The following is a 25,928-nucleotide window of genomic DNA, read 5'->3' on the forward strand; positions in this document are numbered from 1 at the left end:
TGTTAACGATATCGACATTTTCAGAATCACTTCAACCCAACTTTGAACAAATGTATATGTATAGCCAAAAAAGACGAGTTAAAATCTCAATGAATACTTGAGATCACTAGTTTCTATTCCACAGAGAAGTTACTTCAAGCATAAGTGCAGTAACACATGGTTTCCCTGCACATATAGGGGAAATATATGTAATGTCGGCCTAAGTATCCCTAATTTGGGCCCATACATAAATTCAGCAATCGACTAAATTTTCAATAACAATCAAAAATATCCATTAGTACCGTCCCAATGACGCGTTCATCTAGATAAAATTGATAAATAGCAGGTTTTTAGCGATGGGCCCAATCTTAGATCCATAGGCCAACATTAGAGCCATTTTCCCTACTTAGAAAGTCTCACGACACACTTGAGTGTTCAGAGATATCTACGGCAACATGACCTAGTTTTTGCCAACATCAGGTGATAGAAGTCTTAGTTTTAACAACAGTGTTTTTTTAGATTTTGGAGTGTAACACGTGTTTTACACGTAAACCACAGAAAAATAATAACTATGTTCGATACGGAACTGCTAATAAGTGTTCCGTTAACCGTTTTAACGCCCTCTGCTTTATTCAACAGCAGTTTATGCCAAATCCAAACCAACAATAAACATTCCGCAATAATGCCCATCCAGAACTACGTGACATTATCATTTCCCCCAGAACCCTTAGCTAGGTCAAGCAGTCAGTATAAAAGCAAAAAGTGCGTCGCTCACCCACCGCTAGGTAAGAATGTGCAAACCATTAAATTGTTTGTCATTGCAACCCGTTTCGTTGTTTTGTGCGTAGAAAAACTTTCCCCCTTGAGCGGAATTAGACTCCCTTCGTGACGTTTCGATTTTCTTTTCTCTGTTTTTTATGAAGAATAACATATGAATATGCATTCGGTGCAATAAAGCAGACCGCCGCCAAACCTTGGTTTGGCACTATCTAACTGATCTAAACACATGACCCTAGAGCGCAGCAAAGCGAACTCAACTCAAATTCCAAATACGCCGGCACGGCTTCAAATCTAAGATCTTGGACATTTCTTGCCACGCGGTGTACTCCGATTTGGTCAACGGTCGTTTGCTGCTGTTTAATTTTTCATTAATTTCTTTCCTTGAACGAACGATCTAGCGCTACAAATCTATCTACAGTTTAAAAAAAATAATAAAAAATAAAAACGAACAGTTAAAAGAGGTGTAAGAAATATTAAGTCTTATAATTGGCTGTTGGTTCCTGGGTTCTCGTCTCGTGCCTCCCGCTGCTACTCCCTCGCTCCACGCTCGTCGGAGGCACGAGACTCGGTTTCTACAATAACAATATCTAGCTAAAAAAAAATAAAAAAAACCTTTAATCGTACAATTTATACAAAACACATCCAGAAATGGTCTCCGTAGCGCACTCACCAGCGTGGTGCCAGTCAAATAATAATAAAAAAAAGTAGAACTAGATGGAGAAGGAGATTTTATGCTGGAGATATCACTCCTTTCAAGACTTCTGTACAATTCTAGCATACACATGTAACCAAGTTCAAGCAAAGCATTTTCCCTCGGGCTCTACAGTGGTATTTAAGCTAAAATGGCTTGTAAATCAAAACGATAAAAATGAGCCGACTTGGGCTGGTACACGAAAGCTTCCGAACCAGCCTAATCGAGGGGAGGGAAAATGTGTTCTCAATCGGCCCATTTGGAACGCCGAACTCCGATCGCTATCTGGTGGTATGAATAGGCACTCTTGTTGGGGCCCTAGTGTGACGAAAGAAATTTGTATCGATCGATCTGAAGGTGAGTTTGTGTAATCTGTGCGGAACCTAAGGGGGGGGGGGGGGGTTCATGTAACTCGTTTGTGTGTATTTGTCGTGTTCTAATGTGATCTGTTTTTGCTGGCTCCTATAATTAATTGCTATTTCTCTACTTCTAACGCTGTCATTCCGCACAGTCGTCTAGTCGATTTTGCATGTTCGATTGGGCGAATAACAAATTGTTTCCGATAATTGCATGAAATAATTGATATTCGCTTGGTGATAACCGGATTGGGTTTGTGTGGGTCTGTTCGTTGTTCTGGGTTGTTGATGGTCCTCCCTGCTGCACTAGTTTTTTACTAGTTCGACCACCGGGGTCAAACGACCTGAACGGTGGCGAAAGCGCTGAACGTCACCTTCTTCGGGAACTCGGTACTGTTGGAACCCCGCGTCTTGATGACGGGTTTGAGCGGAGGTCGTGGTTTCGCCGTCAGGAGCCCGGCCGAGGTGGCCAGATCCCGGAGCTTCTGCGAGATGCCAGTGCTGGTGGACTTGTTCGGCGGTGCTATCACCTGGGGCAAGACGGTCGGCGTGATGTACCTGAGGAGGGAAGGAACGAGAGAGGAAAGCTTGGATTAGATAAAGTGCAACTTTAAATTGGTGGGCATTGCCGAGGTGAACTATAGCCAAAAATCTCAATAATTATAAAAATAGCACACATTGAAGTCCGAATTTGTTTGAAATTGTGTTAAGGCCCACGTGTAATGTTTAGTTTTTTTTAAGTATATGTATAGCTCTTTTTTTTCTTATGGTTTGTTTTCCGTGCTGAGCACCAATACTACTGACGCCAGGGAGGCAGCTCCCTCACATGGACCCTACCTATCGACCCATCAACTCATGAACCGAGGACCAACGGCTTTACTTCCCTTCCGAAGCAAGGCGTGATAAGAGATGTCCCGGTGGCGCCGACTGGGATTGAACCCAGGCCTGCTGGGGTGAGAGGTAATCATGCAATGGTAAGCCACACCACCGGAGCCGCTAGCTCTGCTCTAAATCTAGGCTCTAAATAAGATAAAATTTTATTAAATGTATCCGCAGAAATATTAGTATAGAAACTCAGTAATTTAATATAATTAAATCTTCAACTGTTTTATTGATTCTTATCGAAACATTCAATTTCAACTCCTTTTATTTGTCTTCTGTCTACTAAAGTTGCAATTTGTTTTACAATTGGAAGTTTGTCTGTTGATCTTCAAATAAAAAAAAACAAACAAAAACATTTCGGAAGCGACGATGTTGTGGAAAATAAATTGTAAGGTGATTTGTTTTTCCTTTCCGAAATTTCAACATGGAGTATCTCAACTAGCCTATCTTGATCTTTTCTAGAATTATCTGAACTTTCACTAAAAGTCGTATATTTCTATTAGATTTCCAAATTTTTTATATGAGATTTCCTGAACTACTTTTATGATTGGTGTGTGTAAACGGTGTAGTGATCATTTTGTGGATAAGTAGGAGAATAGTTGCCGCTGCAACTGGTTCTCATATTTTTTTTTATATAATGCGTTTATTTTTCCAGGCTCATTAGCTATAGCTTTGCGGAGCCAATATTCATTGATTAGATTACAAAATTACTTAAAACTAACGTTAGTAAAGCTGGGGCCGATTACTCGCGGCTATCTCGAGGTTAGGGGTGACAAATTGTAACAAATGGATGGCAGGGTAAGGATTGTGAACACAAGGTTTGGAGAGCAATGTGCTCTTGATCTCGAACTAAGCGACACTCTGATGAAAAAGACAAACATGGGGGTACACCGATGGGCAGCTAACAACTTGGGAGAACACAAGATGACACTAACTACTAAATCCTCAGATCTATCCGTTTTAAAAACACATCAATTAAATTCAAATAGTCGAGATCTCGGCTCGCCAAGACATCTCTAACGGGTATCGCGGGTTGTTTTCCTCGGGCCCTGAGGGATGTGGATAAATCAGATCTGGCAACACGGTGTAGGGTGGGTTACAAAATGGTGAGTTGACAACCTGGAAGGAGCGGAATACCTAGCCCTGGTCCTCACAAGTTCCTACTTCACGCCTCCTCGAGTCATATGATAACAAAAAACTACCAGCTGAAACATGGACACAGCTGGTTGGCGTAGCCTGGGCAATGTTGCCAGTCCGGCAATAGCAAAGTGAAGAGGTGCGACGCGAACACTGGCGCGGTAACCATAGTACGGTGATAGAGGAAATGCTTCACCAAACCTGAGCGTCTGCTCACCATGGAGGTGCGGCTCAAAACGGCGTCTGTTCTCCATGTTAGGAGCGGCTGATCACCGTCCTAGTGCCAGCGTGGGACTCTAAACAGAGCTGTGCACGATGGTCCCCCGGCGAGACAGGGGGTTGGGGCAGGCCCAACAAGCCGCCCTGGAAAAAAACAAAGTTGCAAATACCGAAGAAAGAAATACGGATCGGAACAATCGGCACAGACCTACGCGACGAAATAAGGACTACGATTGGAAACTCGGAACATGGAACTGCAAATCGCTCGGCTTCCCGGGTTGCGATAGGTTAATCTATGACGAACTTCAACCACGCAACTTCGAAGTCGTAGCACTGCAGGAACTTTGCTGGACGGGACAAAAGGTATGGAAAAGCGGGCATCGAGCGGCTACTTTCTACCAGAGCTGTGGCACCACCAACGAGCTGGGAACCGGCTTTGTAGTGCTGGGTAAGATGCGCCAACGCGTGATTGGTTGGCAGCCGATCAACGCGAGGATGTGCAAGTTGAGGATTAAGGGCCGTTTCTTCAACTACAGCATCATCAACGTGCACTGCCCACACGAAGGGAGACCCGACGACGAGAAAGAAGCGTTCTATGCGCAGCTGGAGCAGGTGTACGACGGCTGTTCGCAACGGGACGTCAAAATCGTCATCGGCGACATGAACGCTCAGGTAGGACGGGAGGCAATGTATAGACCGGCAATCGGGCCAAACAGCCTGCATGCCGTATCGAACGACAACGGCCAACGATGCGTGAACTTTGCAGCCTCTCGGGGTATGGTAGTTCGAAGTACCTTTTTCCCCCGCAAGGATATCCACAAAGCCACCTGGAGATCACCTGACCAACACACAGAAAACCAAATCGATCACGTTCTAATCGACGGGAAATTCTTCTCCGACATTATCAACGTCCGCACGTACCGCAGTGCGAACATAGATTCGGACCACTACCTAGTTGCAGTATGCATGCGCTCAAAACTCTCGACGGTGCATAACACACGTCGAAGTCGAACGCCACGACCCAACATTGAGCAACTACGGGACACCGGAGTTGCCCAGGACTACGCGCAGCAGCTGGAAGTTGCACTACCCACGGAAGAGCAGCTTGGCGCAGCTTCTCTTGAAGATGGCTGGAGGGACATCCGTTCAGCCATAGGTAGTACTGCTGTAGCGGCACTAGGTACTGCAATCCCGGACCGAAGAAATGACTGGTTTGACGGCGAATGCAAACTGTTAGTAGAGGAGAAGAATGCAGCACGGGCGAGAATGCTGCAACACCGCACGAGATTGAATGTGGAGCGATACAGACAAGCGCGGAACAGACAAAACTCGGTTTTCCGAAGGAAGAAGCGTCAGCAGGAAGATCGAGATCGCGAGGCGATGGAAAATCTGTACCGCGTAAACGACACACGGAAGTTCTACGAGAAGCTAAATAGTTCGCGCAAAGGCTACGTGCCGCAAGCCGATATGTGCAAGGACTTGGACGGTAACCTTCTCACGAACGAGTGTGAGGTGATTGAGAGGTGGAAGCAGTACTATGACGAGCACCTCAACGGTGAAGCAGCAGAAAACGAAGGTGGCACGGCAACAGACCTTGGAGCACGCGCAGAAGACGACAGGCTACCGGCCCCTGATCTTCAAGAAGTTGAGGAGGAGATCGGTCGGCTGAAGAACAACAAAGCAACTGGTGTAGATCAACTACCAAGTGAGCTATTGAAATACGGTGGTGAAGCACTGGCTAGAGCGCTGCACTGGGTAATTGCCAAGATTTGGGAGGAGGAGATATTACCGGAGGAGTGGATGGAAGGTGTCGTATGCCCAATCTACAAAAAGGGCGACAAGTTGGATTGCTGCAACTACCGCGCGATCACACTGCTGAGCGCCGCCTACAAGGTACTCTCCCAAATTCTATGCCGCCGTCTGTCACCATATGCAAGAGAGTTCGTGGGGCAATACCAGGCGGGATTCATGGGTGCCCGCGCTACCACGGACCAAATTTTCGCGATTCGGCAGGTTGTGCAGAAATGCCGCGAATACAACGTGCCCACACATCATTTGTTCATCGATTTCAAATCCGCATACGACACAATCGATCGAGATCAGCTATGGCAGATTATGCACGAGTACGGATTTCCGGATAAACTGACGCGATTGGTCAAGGCGACGATGGATCGAGTGACGTGCGTTGTTCGAGTATCGGGGACACTCTCGAGTCCCTTTGAATCTCGAAGGGGGTTACGGCAGGGTGATGGACTTTCGTGTCTGCTGTTCAACATCGCGTTAGAAGGTGTGATCAGAAGAGCTGGGATAGACACGAGTGGCACGATATTCAGGAAGTCCATCCAGCTCCTTGGTTTCGCCGATGACATTGACATTATGGCACGGAACTTTGAGATGATGGCGGAAACGTACATCAGACTGAAGGCTGAAGCTAGACGGATTGGACTTGCCATCAACGCATCAAAGACAAAATACATGAAAGCAAGAGGTTCTAGGGAAGACAATGTTAGCCTCCCACCCCGAGTTCAGATTGACGGTGACGAAATCGAGGTGGTCGATGAGTTCGTGTATTTGGGCTCACTGGTGACCGCCGAAAATGATACCAGCAGAGAAATTCAAAGACGCATTATGGCAGGGAATCGTGCCTACTTTGGACTCCGGAGGACGCTCCGGTCGAATAAAATTCGCCGCCGCACGAAGTTGACTGTCTACAAGACGCTGATTAGACCGGTGGTCCTTTACGGCCACGAGACCTGGACTATGCTCGTGGAGGACCAACGCGCCCTTGGTGTTTTCGAACGGAAGGTGTTGCGTACCATCTACGGTGGAGTGCAGATGGATGACGGAACGTGGAGGAGGCGAATGAACCACGAATTGCACCAGCTGCTGGGAGAACCATCCATCGTCCACATTGCAAAAATTGGGCGACTACGGTGGGCTGGGCACGTCGTAAGAATGCCGCACGACGACCCAGTGAAAATGGTTCTAGAAAGCGACCCAACAGGAACAAGAAGAAGAGGCGCGCAGCGGGCAAGGTGGATCGACCAAGTAGAAGGTGACCTGCGGACCCTTCGCAGACTACGAGGCTGGCGACGTGTGGCCATGGATCGAGTAGAGTGGAGACGACTTCTTCGGACAGCAGAGGACAACAAGGCCTTAGCCTGATTGGTAAGGTAAGGTAACACGGTGTAGGGTACACGACCAAACAACAACGCACATAAATTACTGTCTGAGAGCCCAATTCGATAGAAGTGCGAGTCTAACGAGCAGTGATTGGACATAAGCCTTGATATAACGCGTATAAAGTCGCGGCTCATGTCCAACCCTTTGAACCATGGTTTGTTCGACACCTGTGGGAGAATAGAATGTAACCATCTTCCCAATTCACCATCATTCCATTTGTGTTGCCAACTGATGAGGACCTGCTGACGAGCAATGGAGAAAAATTCGTTGAAGGCGATTTGTCGCTCAAAAATATCGCCTTCCATAGCGCCCACCTTAGCCAACGAGTCCGCTTTCTCATTACCCGGAATTGAGCAATGAGATGGGACCCAAGCTAAGGTGATAGTATAGGAGCAGTTAGATAAAGCACTCAGTTAAGATCGTATTTCAGGCAGGAAATACGAGGAGTGCTTCATCGGCCTCATTGAACGAATAGCCTCCAATGAGCTAAGAATGAAAATAATGGTCAGAAGGTAGTGAGGCAATTCGCTCTACTGCGTAAAATATAGCTGCGAGTTCCGCAACGTATACTGAGCATGATTTCTGCAGTTTAAAAGAGGCGCTATGAAATTGATTAAATACACCAAATCCAGTGGAAGCATTTATGGTTGACCCATCTGTGAAAAATCTTTTATCGTTACTTACATGGTGGTACTTGATTGCAAAAATTGAGGGAACAACCATCGACCGATGGTGATCTGGTATTCCATGGATTTCTTGCATCATGGTCAGATCAAAATTTACAGAGGAACTATAGAAGGCTTGAAAGCAATCACGATTGGAGATTAATGAAGAAGGGCCAACCTCCAGCGTCATGTACTCATAGTACAAACTCATGAATCTTGTTTGAGGATTTCGGTCGAGCAGCTTCTCAAAGTTTTCTATTATCAATGGGTTCATTACTTCACAACGGATAAGAAACCGGAAAGACAGTTCCGCGAAACGATCTGTCAGTGGGAGAACACCCGCGAGTACTTCGAGGCTCATCGTATGCGTCGAGTGCATACAGCCAAGCGCGATTCGGAGGCAACGGTATTGAACCAGTTGTAGCTTCAAGATGTGTGTTTTTGCCGCGGATTGAAAGCAGAAACTACCGTACTCTAGGACCGACAAGATGGTTGTTCGATACAACCTGATCAGATCTTCCGGGTGTGCTCCCCACCAAGTTCCAGTAATTGTACGAAGAAAATTGATTCTTTGTTGGCATTTTTGTTTCACATACGCAATATGTTTTCCCCATGTGCTTTTGGAATCGAACCAGACACCTAAATACTTGAAAGATATACTTTGAGTGATTGTTCTACCCTTTAGTTGAAGCTGTAACTGTGCAGGATGATGCTTCCTAGAAAAAACAACCAACTCAGTTTTCTCCGCAGAGAATTTGATACCCAGCTTCATAGCCCAAGTAGACAAATTGTCTAAGGTATCTTGCAATGGTCCTTGCAGGTCCGGTGCACTTGGTCCTATAACGGACACAACGCCGTCATCTGCAAGCTGCCTTAGCGAGCAATTTTCATCAAGACAACCATCAATGTCTTTTACATAAAAATTATAAAGAAGGGGGCTTAAACATGAGCCCTGGGGGGAGACCCATGTAACTAATTCGTGAAGTTGTCGAGTTTCCATGAGAAAAGCTCATATATTTCTCAGACAACAAGTTGCTCAGATAGTTGTTCATAATTGGTGAAAGCCCACTATCGTGGAGTTTATCCGAAAGGACATCGATACAAACAGAATCAAAAGCCCCCTTAATATCCAAGAAAACGGAACCCATTTGCTGTTTTTGCGCATAGGCCAGTTGAATTTCAGTTGAAAGCAACGCAAGACAGTCGCTCGTTCCTTTGCCTCTCCGAAATCCAAATTGCGTATCTGAAAGTAAACCATTCGACTCGACCCATTTGTCTAGACGAAAAAGAATCATTTTCTCCAACAATTTCCGTATACAGGACAGCATCGCGATGGGACGGTACGAGTTATAATCCGATGCGGGTTTACCGGGTTTTCGAATGGCGATAACTCTTACTTGCCTCCAGTCATCCGGAACAATGTTGTGCTCCAGAAATTGATTGAATAAGTTCAACAAGCGTCTCTTCACGACGTCTGGGAGATTTTTAAGCAAGTTGAACTTGATTCTATCCATTCCTGGAGCTGCATGAGAGGAGAGCAAGTGAGAATTCCACCATCGAAAACGGGGAATCTATTTCGTTACTACCCGACGGACGATCACGAACGTTGGTTTGAACCGACACCGAATCCGGGCAAACTTTCCGCGCGAAGCTGAATATCCAATTGTCTGAGTACTCCTTGTCTTCGTTGACCGGTGATGACGCGTTTCGCATTCTCCTGCCGACATTCCAGAGTGTTCTCATGGAAGTCTCGACGAACCGACGCCAGTAACCGCGTTTTTTGGCTTTAGTCAAGCCCTTAAAAGTTTTCTCGAGGTCGGTGTACCGCTCGTAATCCTCGACCTTACCGTGTTTGCGGAAGCGTTTAAACGCGGCGGACTTCTCGCTGTTTGCGTCGGTGCAATCCTTATCCCACCACGGAGTGAGAGGTCGTTTGCGAACGGAACCACCCGGAACGCGTTTCGTCTGTGCTTGAAGAGCACAGTCAACGATAAGTCACGATAAAAAGGAGTACTCATCCAGCGGAGGGAGTATCTCAACCGAATCAGTACCACCGACAACCGCGGACGCAAATTTTTGCCAGTCGATGTTTTTCGTGAGGTCGTACGCGATATTAACCGAGCGAGTGGAAGATGAACCATTGGTAATGGAAATTTTGATTAGCAAGTGGTCACTACCGTAGGGATCTTGAATTACTTTCCACGAGCAATCCAACGATAGTGAACTCGAACTGAGGGAGAGGTCTAATCTACTTTCTCTTGCTGGAGGTTTGGCCACTCGTGTTACTTCCCCAGTGTTTAGAATTGTCATATTGAAGTTATCGCAAAGGTCGTATATCAGGGTTGAGCGGTTGTCGTCGTACAGTTCCCCCCAGCCTGTACCGTGGGAGTTAAAATCTCCTAAGATCAACCGAGGCTCAGATAAAGCTGAGCAGATATCAGAGAAACCTTGGCGAGAAATCGCAGTTCTTGGAGGAAGATATACTGAGGCAATACTGAGGCTTTTACCTCGAATATTTACCTGACATGCGACAACTTCAATGCCTGTCACGGAAGACAGATCGATTCTATAAAAGGAATGGAGCTTATTAATCCCGAGAAGCACCCCTCCATACGAATCTGCTCGATCAAGGCGAATAATGTTAAAATCGTGGAAACGGAGATCGGTGTCTGAAGAAAGCCATGTTTCACAAAGAGCAAATGCATCACAAAGTGAGTTGTGAAGTAAAAATTTGAATGTGTCAAGTTTCGGTATAAGACTTCTACAGTTCCACTGAAGAACAGAGATCATATCCCCGACCTCATTCGGAAAATTATCCATCAAAGGATATGATCGACGCAAGGAAGGACCACCTAGAAGCTAGTTGCTTCAAAAGAGTTTTCACAAATGGAAGCACTAAATTAATAATGTTCCGAGTTGAGTCAGAGACGTTGAATATATTGAAGATGCTCTCCACAATTCCAGAAAACGTGAACATGGCATCATGTTCTGGCTGGTTATTCAGCTGTTTTTCTGGCTGAAAAACTGGGATATCTGGGGTTTTAGATGATCCCGGAAGTGGCGGAAAGTCTTTGTTAAAATTACAGACTTTAAATCCCGGTGGTGGGGGTTTTGCTACATTTCCGCTACCTCTTAAATTTGTCAAGGTAGGTTGAGAGTCCGTACGAGAGGCCTTACGAGGTTTTTGGGTGACGTTTGTTTTGGACCGCTTCCTCGTGTTGCCGTTAAAGACAAATCGACTACTCTCACCCACCTCTGAGTCAGAGCCCTGATCATCATCTGGCAGGAGGTGGAATGTGTTGTTGCTTTTTGGGGTGGTTTGGGAAGATGAAGCGGTCGTTTTCAAAATTTCTGCTAACGAGCGCTTAGAGCGAGCTTGCAAAGACCGCTTTAGTTTTTCTCCCTGCTGTTTGTACTGGTTCTCATTTAATTTGTGTTTTTTTTCCTTCACCTGGCATGCTAAAGACTGCTATTGAAAAAAAAAATGCAACAGACAAAAATGATCACCAAAAATTTATTTTAAGTCGGATATTTTTGAAACTCTCAGGGAATATATAAACGCATAGGGGAAATGGATGTAATGTCGGCCTAAATGCCCCTAATTTGGGCCTCTTCTGGAACTTCTCCGGAACATTCAGGTGGCACTTGCCAAGGATCTGCTTGGCGACAGCTTTAATGTACATCTCGTCGTACATAACATAACGCGGTACAGCTTCCTAGCGCGGGATTTGGCCACCGTATTCTGTTCATCGTTTCGGTTAGGCACCTTCCTTACCTTGAAGACATGAAGTCCAGCCCACTTCATTGTCTACTGGATGAACCAGACAGAAGAATTGACCTTCTTGGCCACGTCCCGAATCGAAAGGTTCGGATAGCGTTTGAAGTACTCCCTATCCCTTCCTTGCGTTCACGGGGTCTGTCGTCTTCGCTTTTCTTCCGCTGTCTTCTCGCCGCTGGGTCGTCTAGGTCTTCTTGAACGATTTTACCACACGGAACACGGTTGAATTGTCGATTCACCTGTGGGGACTGGCCTGGATTTTCCACGACCGCTCCCATATTTTTTTGTCGAAGCACTTCTTGCTTGGAAGCCATCTCTCGATAACCACTTGACAGATTGGGACGAGATTTGCTGAGCACCAATGCTACCGACGTGCCAGGAAGGCAGCTCCCACATCTGGACCCTACCTATCGACCCATCAACTCATGAACCGGGGACCAACGGCTTTACTTCCCATCCGAAGGAAGGCGTGATCAGAGATGTTATGCCTCAGAACATCCCGGCGGCGCCGGCTGGGATTAAGCCCAGGCCTTCTGGGGTGAAAGGTAATCACGCTTACCACTACACCACCGGCGCCGTTTTTTTTTCTATTTGAGTATGATAAATCAAACACTCGGCTTCGAAAAAGTTTGGTCAATTCAAATTCCGCAATGTGACGCCTGGATTTAAACCAAGTACCATTTTTCGGGTTTGACATTATTTGTTCATCATTAGAGAGATTTTTAGCCATTGGCTAGTTTGTCAAATTCAGAAAGATAATTAGACTTTATATTTTTTTTTTGGTTTGGTAATCAGAAAAACCACAAATCAAAATACTGGTCCACGTTTAAAAAAAAAACATTTTAATCTCAAGCGTAAAGAAATTACACCCAACTCTTTTTTTACGCGGTTACATTTTAACAAATTTAATTTTTCTATAATGAAGCTAGAAAATTTATGTTGGTACCATATTCTACTATGATACATTTCTGATTTTTCGCCACCAGTTGCATCACGGTTGGTATTATTTGAGCATTGAAAAAAAGAAGAATATGATAGAGTAAAAAAAGGGCTGGGTGTACTCGAGCTTGAAGCAATTCATTAAATCATGGAATGACTTTACGAAATATAACAAGATCATGGGTTTGAAAAAATTTAGGGAAATCGAAACAATTAACAAAATTTTTCGAGATCTCAGCCTTCGAAAAATCTTTAGATCTTTGGATGAGATGGAGAATTTAGGGACTGGGTTCAATCCCAGTCGGCGTCACCGGGATTTTCTGAGGCATTCAATCTCTGATCACGCCTTCCTTTGGAAGGGAAGTAAAACCGTATATTCCCGGTCCATGAGTTGATGAGTCGATAGGTAGGGTCCAGGTGTAGGAGCTGCTTTCCTGGCGTCGGTAGCATTGGTATTCAGTACGGAAAACAAGATCGACGGAAAACAAATCATGAAAAAAAGAACATGACAGTGTTGTGATTATCGTAGTTACTAGCTCATTTACCGCTATTAATGATAATTTTACCGAGAAAATCTTAATAGTATATTCATTCTACCAATTACATACGTTTACTTGCTTAAAATCATCAACATCAGTTAGAAATGTTGATGTCGAAATAGCATAAGAATTATTCTCATGAGTGCTTGATCATTGGAAAATGGCAAGAAAGCTAATCATAGGTAGTTTCGTCTCGTGATAGTGAGAGGACCTGTTTTCTCATTGTCACATGACGGCCATGATATTTGCCAGCTCCGGTCACAAAATCAGCTACAATCGACCAAATCGATGCGACGAAGAGACTACTAGCATTCTTTTTCTGTTGAAGTCGAACAGTTTCGCAGCATTCTAGAATCTCAGTTGGCGTCTACAAACAAATTTGCAATCACTTGTCTCTCTTTCTCCAGCGTCCTGGTAAGAATCTAGGTTTATATTCATGCTCCGGAATATAGATCGGATGAAAGCAAATAAGAAGCGCTAATTTCCTCGCATACTATATTCCGTATGCTTTTTCTGCTGAACGGGAATTGGAGGGAATCGTGACAAGTTTATGCGTCATTCTACAAATAAAATGCTTCTTGATATGGTCGTTTGCAAGATCAACTTACACCATTCGTTGCGGAGGATGATAGGAAATGCAACTAACATTCAATGTAATTCATTTTTGGTTTGCGTGTATAATATGTACAAGCTTAGTTTAGGCATATGAGATCAGTTAGAAGCTCCAAGCAGCCTTAAAAACCTTGAAGTGTTTGAAAAAATCTCTTTTCTGAACTAATGGAAGAACTGTTGAAAATCCCTAGTTATTTTCAGTGAAGTGAACGAGCAGGAACCGTGTAGTGAAAAGAATTATTTTGCCCATCTCTACTAAAAAAATGCGATAATCTTTAAACATTTCAGAAGTGATTGAATCTCTGTCTGAAGAAAGCATTTTCAAATATATTTAAAATATATTTAAAGTTAACTCATGTGGCTATTATTTGTAACTTAATGTATTTGATTAACTTGGAACTGAGAATAATTGAACAACATATTTACCTATTCGGATAATTCTCAGGCACGAGTACACCCAACCGGAATATGTAAGACTTTTGAAAAAATTCTATGAAATTAATGCTTGCTTATTGTAAGAATTTAATTATTGAATAGATTGGACCCTAAACATTAGCTTGCAAAAATTTCACACTAACACATTCATTGTACAAACTAAACCTATTTGTAAAAGAGCTTCTTGAAGATTATATGAATGTAAGCTCAAAACGGGCAGACATCTATATTGAATTTGAAACAATAACTAAAATCTACTGAAGCTAATGAAAATTCTTTGTTGAAAAATTACTCATTCTATTAAACGTATCACAGCATGTAAACAGGATTCATCTTTGAAGCTTTAGTTTTCGGAAGAACAAACGATCTTCAATGGAGACAAGAAACCCGAACCAAAACATTTCACGTGAGCGTGAACAATTTCGCGCTCAGGATTAGCTCACCTGTCCCTCCATCATACGTAGGCCCCCGCGACGGTCTCTGTGACGAATGTTGTGGTCGTCGCGGCGGTTCCCATTCGTTTACTCGGAGCGAGTGAGTAAACCCAACCCGAAAGCGGTGCCGCGCGTATTAAACGATCATTAGGCCCTATTAGGAGCATTGAGATTTGCCATACATTTTGCGTCGTTTTTGTCCACCAGTTTCCGCGCCGCGCCGCCGCCTCCATTATTGCCCTAGTGCAGTGGATGAAAGCAAACAAATCGGCTTAGGTTCGTTTCTTTGCACCGCATCGACGACGGGCGCATTGGGTTCGTGGAGAGTCAATCGGTAAGTAGCTTTTCATATATTTATACATATTTAGGGACGCTTAATTGCTTCGTAATTGTGATAATAAATCACATAAATACCAACTGCTTCTTGGTAGTTTTTATTTCGAGAATGGTAATGTCAGGTTGTAGGGGAGTCACAAATTGAGCATTGCTTAGGGCGACACTAATGAGGATTTCATCTGAGAGTGGAGCAGAAATCGTTCTTCTACAGGTGGAAGTTACCAGTAACTTGGGAAATCGCATGGGAAATCATAATTGTCTCTTCGTTTGGATGTTTTCGAGCAATTAGACTTTTTACTTAGGCCTCGAAATAGCAATTAATTGAAAGTAGTTTTGGTCTGAACTTAAACGTAAATAACCACCAGTCGTTTACGCTAATTTACTTGTCTTGCTCTTGACAAAGTCTGCACTTGCATTGGATTAGATTCCCACCGTGCTTAAACCAGTGTCGATTATGTAAAGTGTCAATCATTCACCTGTGCTGCAAAAACACACACTCTCGATCGCGCAGAGACTCTCAACAAGGCTTTTCCAGGCTGCTTCGAACAATCCTCCGCATCAGCATGGCACTGACTCTGCTGGAAGGCGTTCGACGTGTTGATCACATTTGCATCTCGATGTTCGATTACCCTTTACTCGGTGCTGTAGTAGCTGCAGCCAGCTGATGACGACTCCACCACCGGCCACGCGAGGGTAACAAACTCTGTTGATCACTTAACTTGCCAGAGAGACGCCAGTCAAGCTGTCTATCGATCGAGAACCGGCACATGGATGCTGACCTACCCAGGAGGAAGTGTGAGGAAGGACTTAGACACGAAGTTTCACACGGACGGGCGGCACAATCCTGCATAGCAATGAGAATTGGATTTGCACTCTCGGACGGGCATTTCACCCGGTGGGCATTTTTGCACCAGTTCTCAAACGGAGCTTAACGAACGGAATTGATTGGAAAAATTGTGGGTTAAGCGATAGGTCGTGTCGCTACCGAATTCCTAGGATTTGTTTGCATAACGTTTAGGCGGAGAATTTGTTGCTACCGTCTGGTTGGGCCTTTTTGGTTTCGGTTGCGAAGTGGCGAGTTCTCGGCGATCCGATCGGTGTCGTGGGATAAAGTGAGAAAAGCTCCACGGTTGGTTGGTTGGTTGGTTGGTACAATATGGCCGAAAGCTGTAGGGCAGGTTGGATGATTGTGATTAATGGAATAGTTTGCTCAAGTGGCAATTACTGTTCTGCACTAGCCGATGTGTTTATTGCAGTGGCGGGCGAGAGGAAAATACCAGTTTCGATTGCTTTCGGCGTATGCGGTATGCGTAATGTTTATCTGGTGTTTGAAAAATAGTGTGACATGAAAGAATGATAAATGACGGATATGTCATGGTTTTCATCGGACCGTAGTACTGATAAACTCGGTCAAGTTAGCGCAATGGTAGTGTTTCTGAATCTGCCTAGAAAAGTCATTTTGCAAATATTGTAGTACTCCCGGTGAAGTGATCAGGTTCTGACTTGGGCCAAACCCCAGCATACGACACTTGAAATTAAATGGGAATTCAAATACAAGTTTAATGGTAGTCATATCGAGTATTCAGCCTGGCGCCAACCTACAAATAGCGAAAAATAAGCAAATTTTAGATTATAAATCTCAGAACTCTATGAAACTTTGCATAATTGTTCACAAGGGACAAAGAACCAACTTTGAAATGGAATTCGGCGATTTTGAAACTCGATAAATTTTTCAAAACGGCATATTCGATCTTTTTCAATAAATCATAGCACGAAAACGGCTCAGTGATGATTTAGTGCTACAATTTATTGAAAAATTTCAAAACCACTATTTGAAAAAAAAAACAAAAAAATTTCAAGTTCTAAAATGGCCACATACCGACATAAATTTGTTTCATTGCCCCTAGTGAGCAATTAAAGGTTGAACACGAAAAACATCAGACACGAAAATCTTGTTAGGGTTCAAAAATGTGTTTTATTTTTCATAGTTAAATGTAACAGCTATACATTAGCAGATGTTATGCTTGTTGTAAGACCATTGTTTCAGTCTTCATTCTTACTATTTTACATTGCTCGAGCATTTCTTTGTCTTCGTTTATGAGCGTCTTGTGAAACGTTAAAAGTAAGTTAATTTTCGAATTACGTCATGCAATATTGAGTCCGTTTTTCAATTACGTCTTATTTAAAAATCATAATTGTTTGTTGTGTATAAAATTCTCTGAGCTTCTCTGGACTTGCCTGGAATTTTGGTATCATCGTTTTGTTTCCAAAATTTACAAAACATTCTTGGAACTTTTCTTTCGATCCATCAATTTTCCTGGTCTTTATAGAACTTCTCTGAAGACTCCACAGTTTCCTAGAAATTGTATGATTATTTCTGAAATTCTTGGAATATTCTATCATCTCACGGCACTTCTTGAAAATTCCTGCAATTAATTAACGGAGCTGCTCGAAATACTCGGAACATCCCTGAAAATAATGAAACTGGTTTTCACGGAACTTCGTATTGTTTCTCAAAAATTTCCTGAAGCTCATTGTGCTTTTCTGAATTAAAATCCGAAAGTCTGAACTTATGACTTAAGGCCTGTACTCGATAAAAACGCACCAGACAAAACCTTCAGGGAATGAACTAATACATATGGATTGTGTTTCGGCATAATTACTTTATTCAATTTCCTTTCCATCGCTGAAAGCCCGCACCTTTCCTTTAAGACCCCTCATTACATTTTGTGCAATGGTGGAGCCGAACTTTTTGGTCACTTTCATCCATTCTTTCTTCAACTCCAGCTCGTTCTTAAACACCTTGGACGATTTTCGAACTTTGGCCTTCATTATGGCCCAAAATCTTTTCACCGGATGAATCTCTGGTGAATTTGGGGGGTTGGCGATTTTTGGTACAAAGACAACGTTTTTGTCTCTGTACCAATCCAACGTCGATCGCACGTAATGGCATGATGCCAGGTCCGGCCAAAATAATGTCTCGCCTCCGTGGGACCGCAGGAAGGGCAACAGACGCTTCTGTAGGCACTCGGTGCGGTAAATTTTGCTGTTGATGGTACCCATTACTCAGTTTACCGCATTGGCATATTGGTCCACTTTCTTCTTCCTTATGTCTTCCGGAACATCAAACCGTGATTTGGCAACGTAGAACTCCAGCCCCGGTATCTGCTTTGCGTCTGCCTTGATGTAGGTTTCGTCATCCATAACCACACACATCGGTTTCGTTAACCACTCTTGATACAGCTTTCTTGCGTGGGATTTGTCCGCCGTGTTTTGTTGATCACGCCGGTTTGGTGCCTTCCAGACCTCGAATACACAAAGCCCAGCTCGTTTCATGGTTTGTTGAACGAACCAGGCGGAACACTTTGCCTTCAGAGCCGCGTCGCGAATCGAAAGGTTCGGATTACGCTTGAAATAATCCAACACCTTCCGGGCCTTCACAGGGTGGTCAGCTGTCCCAGTTGTCTTCCGATCCATCTTATGGTCGCAGTCGGATTTTCCATGAAGGCGCGCAATTCTCCGACGATTTTCTTCTTGATTCGATGACATCTCAATAACCACTGAACCGATTGTGATGACATTTTGCACATGTAAACAATTTACTTCAAACTAGTTATACCCAGATTTTCATCAATTTTTACCCACGGATAAAAAAGTTACACACGGATAAAAAATGGTGCATTTTTTTCGAGTACAAGCCTTAATATCTTTGATATCGAGATCAAGCATACTTGAAAGTTTCTACAAATCTCTTAAAGTTCTGCAGACTTCTTGATTTCTTGACATCTCTTAATTTTCTGGTTATCATTTAACTACTAGAACTTCTTAAAAGTAACTACAATTGACTTGAAATTAATGGATTCGGAAGAAGCTGATATACCACCATTTTACAGAAGTTATCTTTAGTGGATAATTCCCGGAGGTTCCCAAATCCTCGGTATTTTCCATCATTCCTCGAAACTCCTTCATACAATTTTTACTAACCCTCTTAAATTTCTCTAATATTTCTTCAACTTCTTGCTGCTCTTCTGATGCTGTTCCTGGAATGGCCCTGAATTTAATAAAACTGTCCTGAAGATCTTTAAACTTCTCGCAGTTTTCTGAACCTCCGTGATTTTTTTCTTTTCTTGATTTGTTTTCCGTTGGTCTTGTTTTCTAAGCTGAGTACCAATGGTACCGACGCCAGTGGTCTCTTGCAACCTCAGTGAAGTTCTCTAAACTTTCTAAACTGGTTCCCTGACTGCAATGGAACTACCCTAAGGTTCTCGAAATGTAACTGTAGTTAACAGATGATCCCTAAAACTTCTAAAATTTTCCTAATAATCATGGTCTGATTTCTCCAAACTTCGAGCAGTTCTGAAATATCAGACTCATGTAACTTTATTGAAAATCTTTTAACTCAACTTATGTTTTGGCAACTTCTGTTGAATTTCAGCAATTTTCCTGAAGTGGAGCTGCCTAGAACCTGCCCTTTAGCTTTCGGAACTTATCTAAAGGATCTTAAACCTTGCCCGTAGTTCTGAACGTTCCTAAAGATTTCGAATCATCCACTACATTCTGACAAATACTTGCTCAAGGCTCCCACATTGCTTTCACATTTCAATGGAACCAACGGAAAGTTTTCAAAATTTTCCTGAAACTCTTGGAACTTCATAAAAAATCCCGAAATTTTCCTGTAGTGCATGCTACTCTCTACTTCTTTAAAGTAGTTTTCCGGACAATGTTTTTTGGAAAATCTCTAAAGTTCCAGCATTTTTTTCTAAACTGAATTGAACGATCCTTAAGTTTTCGATTTTTTCGTGAAGCTTTCGGAACTTTGTTAAAGTTTCCCTTTTCAAAAATTCCTGATTTTTTTTTAAAGTTAATATAGGGTGTCCCAGAAAGTATAAGCAAACTTTAAACTCGCCGCCATTTCTACCCGGATGAAGTTTGTCAGCTGTTCATCGATATGTGTTGTTGTTTACTTATTGCTAAAACAAGGTTGTGTGCGCAAAGTGCATTTTTGTTTTTTTACAAAATCATCAAAATGCGAGACATTTCTCGGGAAAAGCGTAAACAGATCGTGCACAAATGGTGCACTATTCCCAACCTATCAGTAAGGAAGTTGGCGAAAATGGAGGAAGTAAGTATCGGAGCAGTCCAGTTCGGAAGTTTGGTGAAGAAATTACCTTGGAGGACACATCGAAATCTGGCCGTAAACCAGGACCGATGGATCGAAAAGTGGACCAGAAGATCACCAAGCTTTCGTCAATAAGAAAAGTGCCTCAGTTCGAGATTTGGCCAAAAAAACTGAGAACATTTGTAAATTACGACGAAGGCAAGAAACGGGCTGAAAACGTTCAAGAAGCAGAAAAATCCGAAACGGAGTCACAAACAAGCCGCATCCGTCAAACCTAGGGCTCCGAAGCAAAATGATAGTCTGCTGTGTGGAAAATTGGTGTGTGTTATCATAGACGATGAAACATACGTCAAACCAAAGACCTATACTTCATAGTCCATGATGGTCAGGAAGTTGAGGATGTCTATAAGCCAATTTTTACCGAAAAATTTGGTTGGAAGGTTATGGTTTGGCAAGCGATATGTGAGTGTGGTAAGTTGACAAAGCCATTTGGGTCGAAGGAGACGATGAACACTGAAATTTACGTTCGAGAATGTTTAAATCGGCGGCTGCGGCCCTTAATCCGTCAACATGATGGCCCAGTACTATTTTGGTCAAGGCCAAGGAATCTGTGCTGAAGCTCATGGGCAGCAGCGTCAGATCAAAAGTTCGCTCAATGGCATACGATTAAAGGAACTGCGGATTATTTTCATCTAATTGTAAGATAATTCTATAGAAAACATATATATATATATGACACATAAATTTGAGTTTGTTAACATATTGTTGTTTTATTCCAATAATAAACTGTTCTTATATTTTCTAGGACATCCTGTCGCAAAGTTCTCTGTTCTCAAAAATAATTCAACTGCCCTGTAGTATTTGGAATTCACACTTATTTAAAGTTTTCCGGACTTTGTTCTTAGATAATCTGTAAAGTTAGCGGCGCCGGTGGTGTAGTGGTAAGCGTGATTACCTCCTACCCCAGCAGACCTGTGTTCCATCCCAGTCGGCACCGCCGGGATGTTCTGAGGCATAACAGCTCTGATCATGCCTTCATTTGGAAGGGAAGTAAACCCGTTGGTTCCCGGTTCATGAGTTGATGGGTCGATAGGTAGGGTCCAGGTGTGGGAGCTGCCTCCCTGGCGGTGGGCGGTGGGGAAAACAAATCAAGGAAAATAAAATTCTGTGAAGCATTAGTTTTCTGAACTTAATTGAATGGTCCTTAAGTTGTCGAAATTATCCTGAAGTTTTCGGAACTTGTGTGTAGTTGTTTACTTATTTCTGCGTGCGCAAAGTGCATTTTTTCTGTTCTCGAAATTCGAAATATCGAAATAGCCCTGATTGTTTCGGGAATTTCCTAAATTTCTCAGAACTGCAATAAAAATCTTAAAATTTTCCAGAAAATAATTAATCTGGCCTGAAGTCCCACGTTGTAAAAACCGTTTGAAAACAGATGCATTCACATTCTAGGCATACTTTTAAATGTTGGGATTATGTTTTCTTTTGGAATTTTCGCATGCAAGACATATTTTTTTCAATCACCTGTGTTTATCACTAGGGGTGGAGCAATATTTCTACGCTTTAAGATCGCCTAATGTAACCTGAAATTGACAAGTTTCTTAATGCCTTTGGAAATGTAGGCACCTGTCTTCACAAGAGCACATGAGTTTTCATAAGGTGGTCCATATGAAATCAAAATGTTTGTATCTGATGGGCGCATAATTTAACATTTTTTCAAATATTTTAATCCTGTATTTATGTGCGCTGTTTCAAACTACATTTTTGTTAGATGATTGCAGTTCTTTGCTCATATGAGCGCACAGCAATAGAAGGGTAAAGCTGACATATCACTGTTTGGCAAAATGTAAATATTTGGAAAATTTTGACAAATATATTTGACCAAGGTGTAATTTTCATACATATTTTACCAAATAGTCATTCCTTTATTTAACGTCAGTCTCTGTTCCGCAATCTAGTGCCAACCACCAACGATTGCCATCCATTGACGGCAATCGTATGTGCAGGAAGACAGCTTCCACAACTACGTAGGATATCGCACCCAGCCAACAAAACACATGGGCCGGGACCAACGGCTTTACTTCCCTTCCGAATTGCTTTGGCCAATATTTGGTTTGTATTTGTCATTCCATTTATTAGGCAATGTGTCAAATAGTGTGATGGCCTTCTTATTTTTTGCCAAATTGTTTGCGGAAAACAGCCAAATATTTTATATGATATGAATTATCAAAATATGAAATACTTGAGTAGCAAACTGCCCATAGATGCATAACAGTCCCATATGGATTTATTGTTTCAGAAATGAGTTATCCATTAGAATCGATTGTAAACTACCAGAATTTTAAACAGTGTACTTAAAGCTACATGTTTTATTCCTAAAATATCACGAAAATTACCAAAACAAGGTTGTCCCATCCATAAGAGTCTACGGAGAAGTCAGCATTTTTCCCGGTTTACTGTTTTTCCACATGGAACTGATATGCTTTTATGGGCAACAAATAGCATTAAATAACCGTCGCCTTGACCACTGGAATCGACGATTTATGTGATGTGACGAATCAATTCAAATTTTGTCCGTCGCAGATCCTTTGGCATTACACATGGACTTCTTATCTTCCGGTCAAGTTCTTTCCGAATCGGTTCTGGATCAAGTCCAGTAGAGAAAAAAAAAGATGCGATGCGGCATATTATTTCACACGAATTTTGTATGAGAAATCGAGCTCATTTAAGAGCCCTCCCGGATGTCTGACTGGTTTCCCTGAAATCTGATTCGGAACAAATATAATGGAGAAAAGCATGCAAGCAGAACGACCTCGGACGAGTTCATAAGACTTCTCGGATAGTTTCTTTAATTTTACTGGGATATCCGTTGGGCATCTCAAGGGAGTTCGTAGGACCCGAAGCTTCACCTGATTAACGGAGAGATTTCCTTAATAATAACGTCCCCAACTTTGAACTGGTTAAGCATTTTCAGAATGCTCGAAGCAAAACTTTCTTTCAACGACTTGATAGTATTATGGGCATGATAGGCACTCGACTTCTACGGAGCAAGCTCGCTGCTCTCTATGCATTGCTCATATAAACGTCAGTGGCAAGCCATTAGAAATCCCATATCCTCCCTATAAATTTACTCATAAAATATCCTCATACATGTGTCCTGAGATCCCATGGAAATGAGAGGATTCCAAGAACCCACGTAAGACAAAGTCTTACGTTTTCGGCGTATTCAACAATAATTATGGGTAGCTTTTCCATATCGAATAGTGCAGCAATATTTTCCCTTGCATTTATCGTTCCGAAGGTAAAGCCGCCGACGTGGCGGGTACTAATTTCGAGGAACTTTCCCAAGCAACACGGCTTGTCATAAAGAAGTTGAAAATACTTTTTAATGACTTACGTAAAGAATCAATAATACTGTAATATACGTCATTTAATACATTTATATAACCTAAAAAGCGCAAGACGCGGAGCTTATACAACTAAATACTGGTCTTATAACATGTTTTGGAAACATCATTATAACCAGCGGCAAAAAAAAAACAAATAAAAAAAAAAACTTGAGCATGGGATTCGATCACTGGTCCTTGCCGTGGTAGACTTATTACTTCCTAACTAGACCAACTCCGCTTGATAAGAGGTTTGCTATATGTATCTATCATGTTCTTGCCAATGGCATGAACATTATATTCTCGTTCAACACGCTTTCGATCCGTCATAAAGATGTTTTGTTAGCAGCAAAGCGTACATCTAATTGCCAGAGTGATATTTTAATGTATTTTCAACTCCTTATAAGACAACCTGCACATTTTCAGTTGTATTAATCTATGAGATGTCATAAACAAGTGTTTTCAAGTTTCTTTATAACAAACCTCCGAATACCTCATATGAAACTGTCAATCACTGCGTGAAGAGACGGCTTAGTGGCGCCGTCAATGTTTACGTCAATCTGGAAAGTTCAGAATCTCTTCAATAACTTTAAAAATTCAACTAAGATTGATTTTGTATACGACAAGTTTTATAGCGGTATTTAAACAGTAAGATGCACGTTTAAAAAACATTTAAATAGAAAAGCAAAAGAAAACTATTTTGGAAAATGTTGAATCTAGGAAGTTTAAAGAAAACATCTATAAACCTCATATATAGCCTTATTTCAAATCGGCCCTCTCAGATCATCCCAAGTAACACTTGCAACATCGTTCATAAAAAATGTAACAAATCCCAGTTGTAAGTAAGTTATATATTTATTGCTTAGAAAACATCTTGTTTTAAACCCGGTGTATTGTTGTTTGTGAAGTATTCAACCTTTTTGACAGGCACTTGTTATCTTGAAGTTATAATTCGGTATTGCATTACATTACCTGTTTATAACACATTTATAACCGATTGTATTTGGTGAAAACTTGCTAGCCTTATATACAACATGTTTTCATATGTCAGTTTTAGAACCATGAGCAAACATGAATACAAGATGTTACTTATTTATAACATGTTATTAATAAGTTATATTTCAGTTCTACTCATGCTTCCAAAAATAACATATGAAAACATGTTGTATATAAGGCTAGGAAGTTTTCATCAAATGCAATCAGTTATAAACAAGTAATTGAGAGTTGCAATACCAATTTCAATTTATTGCAAGAAGCTTTTTCTAAGAGTCAATGAGTTTTTTAGAAGTAGAATGTAAAGATTAACCATAAATGTTCAACAGCACAAAAGTTTTTGAGTACGGCATCTCAGTTTATACACTTTATTCGCACAGTAAAATTAATAATGATGATGGAAAAATGAACAAATGCCATTCGCAGGGATGGAAAATCATTTACATTCATTTCGTGCATTCATTAACATTCATTTGCCTCTAACTTTTTTCATCAACAGAATACCGTAACATAATGTATAAAGCTTTTGTAGCTTTTGACATGAACTACAACTTTTGTTAAAAACTAAAATCTGTATCTCTTATGGATGACGAAATAGAGCTGGCAGAACATGTTATTGTTTTTCAGTGAATGCAATTTACATTCACGGAAAAACAATGGTGGGTTCTTATCGCTCTGATTCATCATGCATAAGAGATACAGATTTGAGTTGTTTACAAAAGATGTAGCTAATATCAAAACCTACAAAACCTTCAAACACTGTTGATGAAAAAAGTTAGAGGCAAATGAATGTAAATGAATGCACGAAATGAATGTAAATGATTTTCCATCCCTGGCCATTCGTTGGAAAGATAGAATCCATTTAGAACATCTTCAAAACAGTAGTTGCGTTATAGTCATACATTAGTTGCGCAAGTCAATCATATATAACTTGACATATGCTATATATATATATATATATATATATATAGATCCCATCTCTTGCGCTTTTTTTTTTGCTATAAATGAGTTGAATATAAGTGACTAGATGTAAATTTTCACAGCTGAGATTGTCATATGTAAGTTATGTAAACCAGTTTAAGACAAGCTGAGTTGCTTGGGACAACCCTTTGACATTTGAAGAACAAACTCCCAGTACGGCAGTGCACTTTATTCGAAGTTTAACTCTTAATAATAGTGATACGGCATCTTGAAACATCGAAAAAAAAAAATGGGAATATATCACAATAGAGCAGAGAAATGGTCGCAGTGATGAAAACACCCGACAAGAATTGAAACAAAAAAATCATGCATCATCATGCAGTGGACAAACCTTAATATATATGAAGCAGATATTTGTTATTTCAAGCCAAGAAATTTTCCGAATTGGGGTTTTCAATAATATTTCATTAATAATACATAAATAATACCCTCCCCTTGGCTAGTTTTTGCACCTTGCTGTTGGTGGGCGGGCTTAATTTCATGC

The 25,928-nt window shown here is 41.8% G+C and overlaps 1 protein-coding gene across 1 annotated transcript in view; it reads right to left on the reverse strand.

The window, feature by feature from the left end:
- Window positions 1-612: 612 nt before the first annotated feature.
- The window catches only part of LOC135708566 (uncharacterized), a 325,441-nt gene continuing 300,125 nt past the window's right edge, over window positions 613-25,928 (reverse strand). Inside the window, exon 2 of the mRNA XM_065230670.1 lies at window positions 613-2,364. Within this exon, the coding sequence (XP_065086742.1) occupies window positions 2,142-2,364 (223 nt within the window). The 3' untranslated portion in view covers window positions 613-2,141. The remainder of the gene's footprint in view (window positions 2,365-25,928) is intronic.

This window comes from Ochlerotatus camptorhynchus, unplaced genomic scaffold (assembly GCF_037179485.1).
Source record: "Ochlerotatus camptorhynchus isolate MF236.1 unplaced genomic scaffold, CSIRO-AGI_Acam_v1.1 ptg000031l, whole genome shotgun sequence".
Classification (NCBI taxonomy): domain Eukaryota; kingdom Metazoa; phylum Arthropoda; class Insecta; order Diptera; family Culicidae; genus Ochlerotatus; species Ochlerotatus camptorhynchus.